The sequence below is a fragment of the Gadus chalcogrammus genome, chromosome 2 (genome assembly GCF_026213295.1).
Source record: "Gadus chalcogrammus isolate NIFS_2021 chromosome 2, NIFS_Gcha_1.0, whole genome shotgun sequence".
NCBI lineage: Eukaryota > Metazoa > Chordata > Actinopteri > Gadiformes > Gadidae > Gadus > Gadus chalcogrammus.
Genome location: NC_079413.1, coordinates 5850124 through 5867623, shown reverse-complemented (window position 1 = coordinate 5867623; position 17500 = coordinate 5850124). Strand labels below are relative to the sequence as shown.

Here is a 17500-nt window from a genome sequence, read left to right as displayed (position 1 = left end):
TGTTGTAAAGTATAGGCTTTTTTCTGGTCATTCCACATGGCTGTTTCTCAGAGTTTATGTGATTTAATATGCAGAAGGTTGTTACTGTATCATTCCCGGAGGTCATCTTTCTCCAGAGATGCAGTGTGTCATCCGGTTGAAAGGGGAAACCCAGTTCCCTGTACGGCCCCAGAAAGATGTTTGCCGTGTGCCTATGTCTTTGAGTGCATCTGTTCATCGAGCGAGTGTCTGTGCACACGCATGTGTGTGTTTGTGTGCGCCCTGCGTGTGTTTGCATATGCGCAACTAACCATGTGTATATTTGTGCACATGTCACTTTTATGACCTCATTAGTCTCTGTGTAATGATTACATTACCTGCATCACAGACTACCCCTTAAAATAGCGTCTGGTGCTCACGTGCACGCCCGCGTGCGTGTTCGTGTGTGTGTGTGTGTGTGTTTTTGTGTGGGTGCCAGCTGGGATTACAGCTGTTCAAGCTGTCCCCCAGCTAATGCTCATGCATTTCTCACATGGACACGTCCGCTCTGCGGAAAAAAGGAGCTCTTCCCTGGCTCTTATTTTTTCGCAAGAAATACCATATATGATTTTTTACGTTTCTCTTGGGGATTTATTTTCTTTATTTTTTTTACTGTACAGACTAGTATGTAAAATCGTGGGAAAAGACAAGGCAGGCGGAGGACTTGTGCCGCCTGATTAGAACAGTCAATAGAAACCAGACGCCCGGCCCGTTGGATTCTATAGGAATCCCCTCAGGATCAACACCAGTGTTTTCCTCCTCGAAGATTGCGGGCTCTGACGGTTCATTATTCAGCCCTAATGGGGTCCGTGGCAGCATGCAGTGAAAAAGTACCGTTTATTGAAGTGTAATGGTTCTTCGTGTCGGGGGGGTTCATGTGGTTAGCTCACTGTTTCGTGTTCAGCCTGTTGTGGTTTTTTTTCCCACACGCGATATGAGGCTGTACGGGATGGGTCCATGAGATTAGCATGAAACCAGGTGGCGCTCAGTGTGCCAGCGATCAGGCGTGTGGAGTGCTTAACAGTGTTGGCGCTGCAGCGCCTGTCGCTACCGCCTGTGCCAATCGCTTGGAGGGAGATCCTGCAGACAGAACCAAGTCGTCTGAGTAGCATCACGGGTCACTCACAACAGACATGGTTTGCATCAATTTGGATTGTGTGTATGAGCATGTGTGCAGGTGTGTGTGTGTGTGTGTGTGTGTGTGTGTGTGTGTGTGTGTGTGTGTGTGTGTGTGTGTGTGTGTGTGTGTGTGTGTGTGTGTGTGTGTGTGTGTGTGTGTGTGTGTGTGTGTGTGTGTGTGTGTGTGTGTGGGTGGGTGTGCATGTGAACATTTTTTGTTTGTGGCTGTACGCTTAAGTTTGTGTGCATGTGTGTGTATGCGTATGCATGTGTGTTTGTATGTGTGTGTGTGTGTGTTTGCCCCTCCCCCCCACCCCTTCTTGAAGAGCCAGTCCTCCACAAACCTCTATTTTGGGATGGGTTGTAAATATCCCGGTTTATCATGAAAAGAGCATTTAACAGCTAGGGCAGCGCATCAAATGTCCGTGCATTTTTTTTGTGCCCATGATGAATTACAGTGACAGCAAAGCTGTGACATACCGAGACACCTCTTAACACACACCCTGCACCCATACATACACACACACATACATATGCATTCATACATACACACATACATGCATTTACATTTGAATTACAGTCATGTAGGGGATTCAAGAAATATGAGAATATAGGGAGAATCAAGAAGCATGTAGGGGTGAAGGATCGGTGCACATACACACACACACACACACACACACACACACACACACAGACACAGACACAGACACAGACACAGACACAGACACAGACACAGACACAGACACAGACACAGACACAGACACAGACACAGACACGCACACGCACACGCACACGCACACACACACACACACACACACACACACACACACACACACACACACACACACACAGCCACACACAGCCACACACACACACACACACAGCCACACACAGCCACACACACACACACACACACACACACACACACACACACACACACACACACACACACACACACACAGGATCGGTACGCAGATCGAAAACTCTGGGCATCGCACTCTCCTGCAACCTCACTCACAGCTCACAAAGTATGCCGGCCCAAATCCCCCAAGAGGGGTGAATCATCAACGCTTTGTCTCCCACAGTTTAAAAAGAAGCGTTGAGTCTGTTTCTACTGCGGTTCCAGGAAACTCTTTTCTGGACTGTATTATCGCCTTCTTCCAGAAGTCTGCTGCTGGGATGTGGCTGGGGTTCTGCTTGGGGGGACCGGTTACCCTCTTTCCTCCTCTCAAGCACTGTAGCGTTTGATGAACTCCAGACTGATGGCCTGGATCAGAGAGTGGATCCCGTCCACAGAGCAGTCACAGGGAGGGAGGGTGTGTGTGTGGGGGGGGGGGATTAGGATACATAAACAGCTGTTCCAACAGCAGACCGTAGGAGCAGATTAGTTACTAGATAGTAAGCCTAGATAGTCGCTATGCTTTTCAGGTACGCCCCGAGAGACGGTAGCACAGCACAAGCAAAACAAGCGGGCTGCGTTCATTATTCACCAGGAGTACCGTTTTAACTTTTTCCTAAACATCACAGGGATTAGCCCTGGTTTATATTTGGTACTCTCCTCACTGGACCGTACTGGACTTGTCCCTGCATCATTTAGCACTGTCAGGTGTCTGGACAGCAGAGTGTACTTGTGGCTCGGGGCCAGGGGATTCTTCCTTTAAAGTAAGCACGGTGTGAACTCGGCCTTTGTCATCCCATCATCCTGTTCCCACAGTCATATTGGTCACCTATGCAAGAATAAGTTAAAAAAACGAGATATTTGGTCATTTTCTGGATGGCGATGATTACTTGTGAGAGGTGTCCATCTTTGTAACAGAATAATGCTATGATGTCATGCATCACCTCCCCCCATTAAAACCGGGCCAATCATGCACAGCACTGTCTGCTGCCATTGGCCGATCCTGTACAGCACTGTCTACTGCCATTGGCCAATCATGTGGAGCCCTGTTTGCTACCATGGGCCAACCATGTGGAGCACTGCCTTCTGAGGGAGGCTATCCTCTGATCAGTGAATGGCAGGATGAGTGATGGAGGCTCTTTTAAAGGGCTCTCTGCGCTGGCTCCCCACACCGCTGGCTCCCCACACCGCTGGCTCCTGGCCCCAGGGGGTCTGTTGTTTGCATACTGTCACCGTAATGGTGTGTTACGAGAGGGTGTCTGTCTCCACGAGCCACTCTAGCAAACAAACAAACAACCAAACCAATTGCTCTTTGGTTTGGTTTGGTGGTCGAGCACAATTTGCCTTTCTTGGAATGAATAAGGTGTGTTTACCCCTGGTCCCTGGTGTAAAGGCTACCAAGAAGGTTTTCAGACTAGATCAGGTCGCAAAGAGCAAGACAATGAGGGGATGTTGACCCCTTGACCCCCGTTTGTAAGGCTTATTATTATATTGTCAATTACTTTAATATTATTGTCCATCCCCCTGATTTTATGCAAACTTTGAAGTATCGAATCAGTAAACGGTGATGGAAACACCAAAATTCGCATAAAAATCCTCTAATTCGCAAAAAGGTTTATCCGCTCGCTTGAGGTGTTTTTTGAGAAGGGCGAAAGGGAGTAAATTCGCAAAATGGGAGATGGAAACACACTTTTCGAAACAGCTGTGACGTAGCGAACTTTGAACACACAGGACTGACAGTCTTTCCGATTTCCGCATAACGACCGGCCATAGCAACCCTGCCGACATCAACGTGTAAGGTCATCACCCTATTCCGCTGCAACCACTTGATGGAAACGCACCTAATTCGAATTACTTTTTTGCGAACTTTCTAAAGATTCGCATCACCTTTTAGATGGAAACGCAGCTTGTCTGTCTGTCTGCCTGTCTGTCTGTCTGTCTGTTGTTCTGTCGGTCTTTCAGTCTTTCAGTACAGTCTATATCCATCCTTGTAGTTCCGTTTGTTCTCAGACCATAATTGTCAACACATCAGACTGCAACAGAAACAGATGTTTATCAAAAACAGTGTATATCATTCATTGACACCTCCACTTTATCTTGTTTCAGATGTTTTCTCCGTCCGTCTCAGAATATACAACCACACGGGAAAACAGCAGTGAAGCGAAGTGTTTTGACAGCACAATTAGATCCATTCCAGACAATATTATGGCACGAATTCAATGTTTCTCATAATACAAAAAAAACGTGAGCTAATGTTGACAGTTTGTTCCCTGTGTTTCTCAGACCGAGTAAAGCTCATGCTCACTGTCACAGAGAGAGAAACTGAATATCTATCGCCTTTACAACTATGGAACGTCATCTAGTGCCAAATGAGAAGTAAGATTCACAGGCCTCATTTGCATATTTAGAATTGCCAACGGGAGATTGGACCAATGGGAGGAGGATGATAGGATAATAGAGTAATCACAAAGGGAAGATTGATTAACTGATAAACATGTGGTAAGATAGCCTAACAAGAATAAACAACTTTGTTAATCAAAAATCTGTTAGACAGAAACAAATTGTCCCGAGGCATTTTTTTATTCAAGTCATTTTCTAAACCAATTTAGACAGTTAGATATTTGATGCTGGGTTAACTTTATTTTCGCGCAAATGGTCCCATAAACGACACGCTGTCACATCACATTCAGAAAGCAAACTTTCTGACCTTTTTGCCAGCCCTTGGAACGTCATCCGTGCAGCACTGTGTTAATCACTGCTGTCGGCCTTTCTTTTTTTACGACCTCCGATTAAAATAGCCGGCCACCATCGCTGGGGGCCAGCACTGAGGGGTCACTTTCATCCCGCTGTGGTGCAAGAGAGAGAGAGAGAGAGAGAGAGAGAGAGAGAGAGAGAGAGAGAGAGAGAGAGAGAGAGAGAGAGAGAGAGAGAGAGAGAGAGAGAGAGAGAGAGAGAGAGAGAGAGAGAGAGAGAGAGAGAGAGGTTGGTGTTACCATGGAAGGGACCCTGGACTCTGTACAGTTACTAAGCTTGCTATTGAGTGCTATGTTGCACCTCGACATATCTCAGGCGCATGGGTTCAACAGGCTCTACTAGGTTCTACTAGGTCTACATGGGTTGTGCTTTTTGACCCCGTGGCCTGGGTTGGGTCCTGTTAAGGTCAGACGAGAGATTGGTACTGAGAGATCCTAGAGATATCAGACGCAGGTCTGGTCGGTTGACAGGCAATATATGACCGCTGCACTGGACTGCATTCTGGTTCAAAGGAAGACATCACGGCAGTGGATACTCTCGTACCAAATTGATGTAGTGTGTGTGTACAGTGTACTGATATACTGTGGGTGTGCATGTTTACTCTCTGTTTTAGCTCCACTCGAGATGTAGCTAAATCACAGAAGAAAGATGTTTTCTGGCGGTTGTTTGGAGGACGAACAAGGCCCCTTGCATTTCATGAAAGTGAAGTGAATCATTTTATGAAGATAAAGATAAGCAACTGATACATTGAGGCAACATGAATGGAATGGTATTTAGTTTCCATTCCGATCGGATTAAGACTGAGGATGTTGGTTGGATGTAGGATCCTAACAAAATAATAATGTTAGGCTACTAAAAACCATACTCATCATCGGTTTTTGTTTTAAGGATGAAATTGAACGCTCCTGCGCCTCACAGAACAGCGATAGGCCAGAAGGAGCCGCCACTATGAACCAGGAAACAAGAGAGAGACGTACGCGAACTGGCAGCCCATGAAAGTGGCTTTGATGGAGGTCTCGGTACCTCTCTGTGGTTACGCCAACCCAGTGTCAACAGCGTCATACCTCCATCCCCGCGTAGAACAGCTCATGAAAGAGACATCCCACACTTAAACTTTGTGTGTGTGGTTTCCCCCACACACACACACACACACACCAAAAGATAAAATCCATAGATACACCTGTACTGGTGCGAATGATGTGTTATGCAACTCTCCCAGTTCCAATCTAACAGTGCTAACCCACCAAAGGCCAGAAGATCTCTCTATCTCTAATCATGAGATAACCATACGTTACACACACTCAGAAACACATATACACATACACACAACCTCTCTCGCACACATATCAATGTTTTATACACTAACAAAACTTCTCACGACTCCATACCACTGCCAAACTGCCAAAATATATACATTAGACAAAGATGATCAATTAATGGTTATTAAAACCTCATCCAGATCATTGGATTAAGTCTGATACAGACTCGTACAACTTTATATACGTGTAATTCATAGAGCCAGTTTGTGAACAGAAAGCAGCGTGGGGCGTAATGGTGGGTGTTCATATTGAGGACGAAGCAGAGCCTGAATGCATATTGATTGGCGCCTCGTTGATGGTGGAAGCGTGGAAACCAGACCATTAAACTCCATTGAGCGCTTGGAATTGTGAACAGCAAAACGCACGGCAGTAGACTGAGGATGGTGCCGTATGCATTACCCGGATACTGAAGACCCTAACGGGAGACGATTAACAATCAGGGTACATTAATCAACCATTCATTAACATAAGTGAATGCCGTTTTAGGCATAATTATATAGCATTAGCATAGAGATGGAATCAGTTGAACCAGTTACTGCAACTAACAAGAACCGAATTACAATATAAAACCTAATCAAGGATTGCTAGGTTTTTAGTTAACTGTTCATTTGTTTCATAGTTAATGCTAATTATTGCATTGACTAATGTTATTGTTTAATTAGTGTACCCCTTTTTGTAAAGTGTTACAATTCATGTATAAGATTGTGCTGTATAATACTGTATGATAACTGTATAAAATTGACTACTAAAGGTACTTTATGTAATGCTAAAATATATGATTAAATTAAAAATAATTTAATAATTAATACATATATCATTTAATTCAATTTACTTAAACGCTGAGGCTATTTAGCTGGATAGTGAAGGGAAAATAAGCCAATTAGTCCCCCTTGGCAAGCAGCCCGTGTCTAACTTTAAACATTAAATAATACACTTGGCGCGCTGAAGTCTGGTGACTCTACGAGTGCTAAATCCACACGGCAGCGTTCCTGTGACATAGCTTAACATATAGCCGAGAGATATTTTCCAAAACACACAACAGTATCCCCATTTTAGGGCTCCCACGCCGTGTGGCTCCCCTGATTGGCTGCCCTGATGGCAAATGATCAGCCCGGTGGTAACACATCATGTCATATCTCCAAACAAACTGAACCGGCCTGACAAATGAGGCAGAGAGAGAGAGAGAGAGAGAGAGACCAACTTACCAAATTAGGTTGCAGGTTGCATGACGGACGGAGTTAACATGTAAGCGTTTATGTAGAGCGTTCGTGCATTCATTGCAAATCCCTGGATTATGCAGGCCAGGGCCCCTATCCTACATGGCCTGCATACGGGACAGGGACACCTCTCTCCTCCGTGAGGGGAGAGGTGTCCCTGTGCGCACCACATAATCCCCTTTCACACATCGGTACAGGTCAATTACTGGGATAACGTTGCAGGAACCCTTAATGATTTACAATATTTACACAGGCAGCTACGTTCAGGAACATTTGTGTCTTGCACCAACGTGTGAGCCATTTTCTGTCTCACACATGGCACAGCAATGCCGCCATATGGGCCGACGAGTCAAGCAGAGGCCGGTAATGAGACTCTGAGAGGAGCTCGCTCATTTGTGTATCTTTCCCGGCTATTGAAATGATTTTAAAAAGGAGCTTGTTTGCAATCAAAGGAGCCGTATGGACATTGTTGTCAACCGCCAAAAAGCATTCCCTCATTAAGCATTCCCTCATTAAGAACATTCGCGGATTAAAATTCGTCCTCTGCAGAGTCTTGAGATAGGTTCGCTCATTCCACTTAAAACAGTCTTACGTCAGTTGTGGACGCCAGCTGCCATTAAGCTCCTGGACTGAGACCAGCTTCCTGATTTCAGTAAAAAGCAGCTTGTTATAAATATAAGAAGCTGTATTGATTGAATACTATCGGACCACTTGAAAAGCATTTGTTAAGGTTCACAGTAGCTTATCTCGTACGCGTCAGCACTCAGTCCACTTTTGTTATTAACTTGGTAACAATTTGTCATTACATTGTTCATTCATGAGAGTATTTAGTCTTTTATAGATTTGGTTGTAAGAGTTTTGGAGCAGGGGAGGAAAGGAAAGGGAGGGGAGGGGAGGGGAGGGGAGGGGAGGGGGGGGAGGGGGGGGAGGGGGGGGGGGGAGGGGGGGAGGGGGGGGGGAAGGGGGGGTTATATTTTGACTGAACACACATTGTCTGCTCTGTTGTGACTGGTGCATCTTCAATGTCATTTTTTAATTGGAATACAATTAAAAGCCAGACGGTGAAATATCTAGACGTTGATATTGTTCAACAGGTTCTTCTGTCAACTAGTCGCAATTTATATTCCAATAACAATGCGTAGGCGAATTTCTTTTAATTCAGTCCACGCTCGTAGTAAACATCGCTTTTCCAATGACCCCCTTTCCTTGCGTGCTGAGAGACATCATCAACATCATAACGAGCACTCACCACTATTGTGACCCGCTAATCCATGCGGGTCACAATTTGCATATAAAGGAATGGACCTGATTAGTAGGGAAAAGAACTAGGCGGTGTGTCTATATTGATTTACCTCATTAACTCATCAACACATGTATGCCAGCCACCCCCTGTAACCCATTTCCCTTCCCGGTTGAGTGGAAGACACACTGGTGTGGGCTTTGCGATTAATCCAATTTTGATTGCGATTTTGATTTTTGCGTCCAAACTAATGTAATCGAGTTCAAACTATTATTTTTTATTCATTAAAAAAATGCACAGTCGGACATACAGAAACATTTTCTATTTGGACATATATAATAAGAAATGCATCATGTTTTCAAACTCAAAAATAATGGTTTGAATAATCGTGATTTCATTATTGACCAAAATAACCGTGAGTAGGATTTTTTCCATAATCGAGCAGCCCTACGCTGGTGCCTCGGTGCGAGAAGCACTGTGTGCACGAGCGCCCGCTGACACACCTCGGGAGGCCACGTTGTGCCACCGTTAGCCCCCGCACTACCGACCGCCAATGAGCTGCATCGGCGGAGCAGCTGGTGGTTCAATGACCCGCCGCGTGACGGTACTCGAGCTACAAACTGTTGAATGAGAGGTAAAGTGTGACGCCGCTGTTCGGGGTCCTAGAAGGAAAAACGAGTGAAAACCACGACGGGCCCTTTCATCTACTCCATCGCCGGCCATAAGTGCTCAGCCTCATCCCTTTCAGCACCCCTTGTCTCATCAGCGGCTCATACTTGAAACGACAGACGCTGGCCCTGTTTGGGCAACAAGCTGGGAAAGAAATAGAGGAAGAGGAAGGAAAAAGAGGAAGAAATAAATATACTGTATATAAATGCACCCACAGTCGCACAACAACCGCAGTGATTTTGGACGTGCTGAAGACACGTAATTACTGACACTTCTGATTTGATTAACTGGACAGAGGAACAGGATGTCAACTGCTTATTTCCTGTTTGGTTACAGTGACCTATTATAAGTATCGCAATTATTTGCCTGTTGAGATGCAGATCTTATGTCCACTCGTTGTTTGAGAACATTCTGGGGAAACGGGGGAGCCGAAACGTCTGGTTTAAGTTATGCTGAAGGTGTTGTAAAACCGTTGTGGCACTCTAGGAATTTGGGAAGGTAAGATCAGATAAGTAGAGGTGACTGATGATTTACTGGTTTAAAAAGAAAAAGTGAACTCATCTCATAAAACCTTTCGCAAAGTTTTAAAAGACGTACCCCCAAACAGACACAAAAATTGTAATGTGTCCAGTATGATCCAGTTGGCTTTATACTATTGGTAGGCTCTGTCATGATTTGTATTTGATTAACCCAGAATACTGTGATGGTGGAAGGCCTGGGAAAGAGTGCCTGAGGCCTTTACTCTTAATACGGTGTGTTGTGACATCGTAGAAGTGATGAATGTGTGTTTTAAACCCCCCAACGTGGATTAACGTTCCGTCAAATGGGCTGTGCTCCAGTCCGGCACTCTGTGGTTCCCGTCCGTTTGAGACCATTCTAACGCACTCTTCACCGCTCATCAACCACAGCAGTCCTGACGTGAGGTCCAATGACAACCCTTCAAACCACATCAACCAAAGTTCATCGGTGATTAATAGACAGAAAGTGCCTCACTCCTCCGCAACCCAGAAGGACCAGGTATTCAGCTGTTGACGTCCCCATCGAAACCACCTCAAATGACCAGATTACAATATCTCGTCTGTGTCCGAGAGTTACGATTCTGGTCAAGAGCACTTTATGCCGTGGCGTCAGCCTGGCTGCATGCGATGTGCGTCCCGGATCGCGGTCGTGTTGCATCTTGTCGTTGGTGAAGCAGCTGGCTCTTAAAGGAGCTTATGGCAGCAAGACTCTGCCTCCTCTCCCCTGAACTCTGCTTCACCCCTCCATCGGATACGAGGCCGCTCATGTGGCAGAGAGAGTCTAACGTCTGCCGCCGTGAGCTATACGGGGAGAGGGAGCCACTCCTCTCTGTTTCTGTTTTTTATACTGCCTGTTACACTGTGCACTGTCACCAACCTCCCACCTCCCTCCCCTCACAAACTTTATAAAACCAGAGGGGAAATGAAAGAGAATGAATCATGTAAGATGTAATGTAATGTAATTGCGGAAATAAATTTTTCTGTCTAAAGGCCTAAATTGTTCATGTTTGCAGGTTAATATTTTATGAATATCATATGTAATATTTTGTTTTAAAAAAAACGGGGCTTACAAACGGCATTTTACATCGATATAATATATAAAAATAACCCTATAAAAAAACCTTAAATGTTAATAATAGAATAACCGAAAATACATTAAAAGTCATGGATCATCGATTCAAAGACATTTCTGTCGTGATGTCATCGCAGTCTCAGACACGCGAGGCGTTGCCATTTCAGTGTTACTGAAAAGGCAACAGATATTTCCGGAAATCAAAGTACGTCGAGGAGGGAAACCTGCCATGGGATGTGGTAAAACCGCATCAGAAGTGGCCGCTCGCAGGCATTTTCTATACCTAAGTAGGTTATTGTGTTGCCCTTTTCCAAGAGGTTTGTTTTTCTTTTTCTCTGAACAACCTTCCCCCCATCAGCACCATACAATCCTCCATTGTCCTTTGGTGTGGCAGACGCTGTTATAAAAGGACCGACCAATAATTATTCGAGGCCGTTGTGCAGTTCAACTGTTTCAATGTTGAGTTGGGGTTGTTCGGCTCTGGGGTAAAAAAATGTATAATTTTTTGCAACATTTTATATAGAAAAGCATCAGACAAACGTTTGCACAATTTAAACCGATGGATATTCATTTCATCATGAAATGGGCACTACTGTGCTAACTGGTCGCTCAGACTGATTGATCAGAATCTATGACGTCATAGAGGTAGGTATTTCGTTGATGAATTTAAACATTATATTCTTGCCTCAAACCCCTGATACTATTCGCTGTTGTAGGCATTCCAACCTTATGCTCACATGGAGGAATATGCTGGAAAAATATGATTAGAGACTTGTACCCAACTTCAAAAGAACAGCCCAGCACTACAGCCAAATAAACTACGTTGCTCTCATGGGTTTGACTGTGTCACTCTGACACACTGCATGTGATGAAATATGGATTCAGCCTCTTGTTCCAACACGGCAGCACCGTTAGCTGTTGGCTCTCTGAGAGACGAAGCAGAACTAATGGTGCCGGGAGGCTGAGACGTTTTCCTTGTAGCGCGCTAATTATACACCTGTTCTGTCCTGCTGTTCTCATCTGTAGCCGTTAGCATCGGCGGCGGCGGCGGTAGGCTCTCTGGGCTCAGCCACTTGGCCGCTCGCTCCATTGGGCCTGTTAGGGGCACCTGGCCAATCACGGTCCAGCGTGGGGTGTGTGACGTGTCCCAGTGAGTACCCCCGGGCATTCATCACCTCCCTGAGTGGCTCGTTGGGGCAATTACTGACATTAAAGCGCTGACCTGCTGCTTAAAAGTCACACAGAGACGCTTTTCCTGTTTGTTTTCCAAACAAGAAAACGATTCCCTTCGTGACTCCTTCTACGTGTGAGCCCCGCCACCCACACCAATAGAATGAGTTTTTTTTTTCTTGGGCTTCAATGACCCGTCTCGGGTCATTTGATTGCTCCCGGTCATAACTTTCAGCCATTGATCCACCAGGAGAAGCCGAATCGTGGTAATGTTGGAACAAAAATGGCCCGTTCGCCCAGAATCCCGCCAGGTGGCTCCGGGAATGTCCCCCTGACCCATTGTGCATGTCGGCCAATATATCGGCTTTGTTCAGAATGTGTTCAAAATGGTATTGCATTTATTTTCTTTGGGAGCTAAATGGATAGATCCATGGGAATGTATCTTTTGATTTTCCAGATATTTATTATATCAAATGATTTACATCCGCAGACTTATGCTAGTTAGTTCTGCTTTGACAGTCTCAGGTGGTTTTGGGAGTGAGTGCAGGTAAGTGTAGCTAGGTGTTTCTGTATGTCATGCCACCCCTTGCATATGAAACTCAATCCAATGGATTCCTTCTACTTCATACTTTGTAGTCCTACTTTTTAAACATGATATTCTCCCATGGCTTCACACTATTTCTGACCCTTCTTTTTAAAATATCCAGATATATATTCCTGTCTTCGGCCTCTGTAGACCATTTCTTTGTCCTCATTCAGTGCTTCAATTCTACAAAAACGTCAGAAAGAAGGTTCTGGTTAATCATTCCATCTGCGTAGCGCAAGCTTGCATAAGTGTGGTCAACAAGTACGGTAGTGAGTTTGAAAATTAGTGTAGATCTCTATGATGTGGGTCAAGCAAAGTAGATAATGAGACATAGATACAGAGAGAGGGAGAGAGAGAGAGAGAGAGAGAGAGAGAGAGAGAGAGAGAGAGAGAGAGAAGGAGAGGGAGAGGGAGAGGGAGAGGGAGAGGGAGAGGGAGAGAGAGAGAGAGAGAGAGAGAGAGAGAGAGAGAGAGAGGGAGAGGGAGAGGGAGAGGGAGAGGGAGAGGGAGAGAGAGAGGGAGAGAGAGAGAGAGAGAGAGAGAGAGAGAGAGAGAAATAAAGAGAAAGAGATACAGAGAGAGATAAATAGATCAAGAGAGAGAGAGACGGGGGGGAGTGAGAGGGGGGAGAGAGAGAGAGAGCGAGAGAGAGAGCGAGAGAGAGAGAAAAAGAAAGGAAGAAAGAGAGACTGGAGAGGATAGAGTCCCTCATACCAACTGTGTAAAACTAAAGCCTCTCTAAACCATATTCACATCAACGACTTATGCTCTCATGGACATAAGTAATAGATATTTTATGGGGCTTTTCTATTTAAATGGATAGGGAAAATCAAAAGAGACAGGAAATTGGTTGAAAGAAGATAGGGAATAACATGTAGGGTACGATAACAGGTCGGGATCAAACTGGAGTCGTTCCAGAGGGGAGGGGCACACCAGATAGCACATAACGTAGGGGTCTTTAACTGCCTCTTACAGCCAGGAACACAGAGTCGGCCATTTATGTTCCATAGACTGTGGCCCTGTTCACACTGGGGCACTAATGTGCATCTGGGGCTGTGTGATAGCAAGTGGAGAGCTCCAAAGCCTCAGTTGTGGTTGGACGTCGACGCAACGCAAGGGGGTTTACGGACCCATTATGTCCTTGCGGGACCTCCTTACGTCCACCTCCAGGACCTGACGTGCGGCTCCCAAAAATTGCATTGGGTTCCCATCGCTCAGGCCCCCTTCAGACCGGTCTGGCCCGCGAATGGGGACAGTATTTTAAGCGGTGTGAACACAAAGGGGTCCTGGGTCGCATTTGAAGGACCACCTATTCAAATTGCATTCTCTGCGTAAGCAGGATTAGGGGTACTCATTGGTGCGCCAACTGCGTAAAGTGAAGACAAATCACGGAATCGCTTAAACTAGCTTTGTCCATGATTTGATGATTTCCATGACAATTTCGAAAAAATTGATATTTGAAGAGTGGGCATAACATCTTTAGCCATTTGTTGCGCTAAGGAAAATAGTTATTCAGATTTCTTCTTGTTTATATATTTCCCATAGACTAGGAACGAGGAGGTGCAACGCTGCCTCCCACAAGATATAAAACGCATTTGGTTTTTCAAAACGGAAAGGGTGTACTTGTTTATTTGCACATTTGCACATTGAGCGGAGAAGTGCGATCGAAAGTGGACACTTGAGATGTCTGTGGAGACGCCTTCTGATGCCAAAACACATCTGCCATGTGCTTTGGCACATTATCCTGTGGCTAGTCCTGCAAAATAATTAGTGACCAAAAAGCCACAGTGGTCATGCCCTCCTCCTCCTCCTACTCCTCCTCTGACGACGACGAGAGACTGGAACGGAATGGAATTTGAAACGTTTTAGCCAAAAATGTTTCCATAGTCAAGGTGTTTTTTGCAGAAACGTTTCAGATTTCGTTCCGTTCTCCAGCTTCAGCCAGAAGCTCTCGGGCACGCTTTAACGTGGATCGATGTGAAGGTGAGTGACCTCGAGTTTCAGTGAGTGGGTGAACACACACACACTCTCACTCAAACACAAACACAAACATATTCACATGCATACACATAGACACACGCACGCAAACACAAACACGGTCAAACAAGCAGACCTTAAAAAGGACACGGCCGGTTAAGCAGAGCAACAATGTGGAGGTGCACCATCAGTGACGTAGACTTTGTGTGTTAGAAGAGTCATCGTTACAGGGAACCTCCAATGCAGCTCGCCGTGTACCTGGGGGTCAAGGTTCAACCCCAGCTGTTGATAAGCGATAAGGTCGACTGACAGATTAACCAAACACCCGCACATGTACAGCGCAGTTCGTAATATATCCAACAGAGTTACCTAACAAGAGGGAGTTTTAGGGGAAAGTTGAGGACACACCTGGCAAGCCGCCAAAAATACGTCTGACGTTTACTTCGACCCTTCCCTAGCAGATGCCGGCAAACAGAATTATGGTCAGGTTTTTTGTGTTGTTCTTTTAATCGGGGCGGACAGTTGACCATTCTGTGTCAGCGAGGCAGCAGAGAGAGCCACAAACTGAGCTGTATCCGTCTAATCGATCAAAACTCGTTTCCTGGAATTGTTTGCTTTTTACCTTTGGTCTGCAGTCCTGCAGAATAAACCTTGAGGTTATTTTGGGTGGTGTGGGTGGTGGCGGTGTTGGGGATAGTGGTGGTGGTGGTGATGAGGATGATGGTGGACGTTGGAGGTGGTGGTGGTGGTGGGGACGGGGGGTGGTGGTCATGGGGCTGGTGGTGGAGGTGACTGTGGTGGTGGTAATGGGGGCTGGTGTTAATGGGGGTTTAGGTGTTGATGCTGTACGTGGTTTGGGTGAGATGGCACGGGGTTGGTGGTAAGTGTAGGGTACTTTCTTAGTTCCAGCCTATGGCTCTTTGTCAATTGGGTGGAGCAGAGCTTGGCCAAGGTGGTGTATAAACAGTAGCCGATGTGAGTGGATCAGACAGGACAGGTCATGCGTGGCTGGTCCTGACAGTCCTAACATGTCATTTCTTCACTGTCTTTCATGGAGGGCTCAATGAGATACGGGGACAGGAGGCATATCTGCCCACACTAAAGCTGCTCTTCTGTATTTGACCGCGTCGTCCCACGGTGTCCACTGTAATGCCTTAGAGCAGGCCTTTAAATGTTGAGGTGGAGCTACCCACATTTACGATTCCACTGTCTGAGGCTGAATGAAGTACAACACTGGAGACAGCAAAGAGGTCGAAATATCGAAATGTGCCAACTGCATTTGTCCAATGTTCTCAAATTGCCAAATTGCATCATTCAGCTGGGTTGGGGGGGGGTGGGGGGTAGCCTTACTGGTGACAAAATACACAAGCTCTTTGCCCAAAATATCAGATGGATTATGGTGCAACCACAGACATCCCATCTGGAAGTGGCACCGCTGGTGAGTGTTGCCCGCGATTGACGTGAATGGGCCATGTTGTCTTTGTGTCATCCAGGCCATGTGGTGAGCCTAGCTTAAGCCCCCCCTATGCTGTGCACCCCCTGTCCTCGTCCCTCACTCACCCCCTCCAACGCCGACCGAAGGACAGAGGCATGTCCCAGGTGTTCCTGCATCTGGCCATACTAACCGTCTCCAGCATCCAGGTGAGACACACTCATACTGAAACACACACACAAACACACGCACGTACTGACACCGCATATAACTGCACTCACGCACACACACACATCTACTCACACACACAACCACACCTATACTCACACACACGATTACAAATAATACACAAGTTAATTGTTAGTGGCTGGCCTGTCTGGTGGGGCAAGCAACAAGATTCATCAAGTCGACTTCGGTGTACGAAGCGATATCAGATCGGGGGTTTTTAAAATCTAAACCATTTCTTGCATCCCTCGTGTGTTAAGAACACTGGACACGGAGAATGACGCACACCACACCAGACCCCCCCGCCTCCCAAAAACAATTCCATATCCTGTGGTACAGGGTGTCTCCTTGACCGATGTCCCCATCAGTGGGACAAGGGCCTGTTCAGCACCAATGTGTATATGAAGTGAAGTGAAACAAATGAACCGCAAGGTCCAGAATGTGTTTTCACAAAGTCTTCTGTGTCTTGTCGTTACCAAGATGACCGTTGTTTTTCTGATCGCCCCTTCAGCGTCAACTCCTGTTGAATACACAACGCTCTTATGAGTCATGCATGTGTACGACTGTATGTGCAGACAAGGGGAAAGTCCTGTCCTTATATGTGCGTCCACACTGCCCTAGGTATCTCCGGCTGTCGCGCTGGATAAACTGAAGGAGGACTGGTTACAGTACGAAAAGGAATGTAACCACAACAACACCAGGGCCCCGCCCTCCACCGGTAAGCAGCACAACACACTCACACGCTACGGGTACGTCAGGAGAAGAATTAGAATGAAAAACGACCTTTCTAATGGTGAAACCAACCAGTAGAAAGGTCTTAAATTTGTCCCTATTATGCAATATGTTTTTTTTAAACATGATCTTCTGAACTTAGGAAATCCTTTTCTAAAAGTTTCAAAGGTTTGGCAAATGTGTTGGAAAACCGATGTTTTCGTTGCGGCGTGCAGGTCTGGTGTGCATCCGAAATTTTGACCTTTATGCGTGCTGGCCCGATGGATGGCCCAACACCACGGTGGGTGTCCGGTGTCCCTGGTACCTGCCCTGGCACAACGAAGGTTAGGGGCTCCTTACACGGCGCAGGCCGGTCATAAACCCAATCACATGCAGTGCACACACGGGTGAGTGTTGAACGGGTGCAGTAAACGCCATAACCTGTGTGTCTGCACCCCCCCCCCCCCCCCCCACCTCCCTTGCAGTCCACAACGGCATGGTGTATCTGGACTGCCAGCACAACGGACAGTGGGTTTCGGACAAGAACACAAGCGAGTGTGAGTTGAATACTCCCA

General features: G+C 46.1%; 1 protein-coding gene across 2 annotated transcripts in view; it reads left to right on the top strand.

The window, feature by feature from the left end:
- Positions 1–17500, top strand: part of gcgra (glucagon receptor a) — a 34871-nt gene that overhangs the window by 10678 nt on the left and 6693 nt on the right. For both annotated transcript variants that reach the window (XM_056576994.1, XM_056576985.1), the window contains exons 2-5: positions 16051–16198; positions 16836–16932; positions 17162–17269; positions 17411–17500. The exon at positions 17411–17500 is cut by the window's right edge and continues 5 nt beyond it. In XM_056576994.1, coding sequence (XP_056432969.1) covers positions 16148–16198; positions 16836–16932; positions 17162–17269; positions 17411–17500 — 346 coding nt within the window. In that variant the 5' untranslated portion in view covers positions 16051–16147. The remainder of the gene's footprint in view (positions 1–16050; positions 16199–16835; positions 16933–17161; positions 17270–17410) is intronic.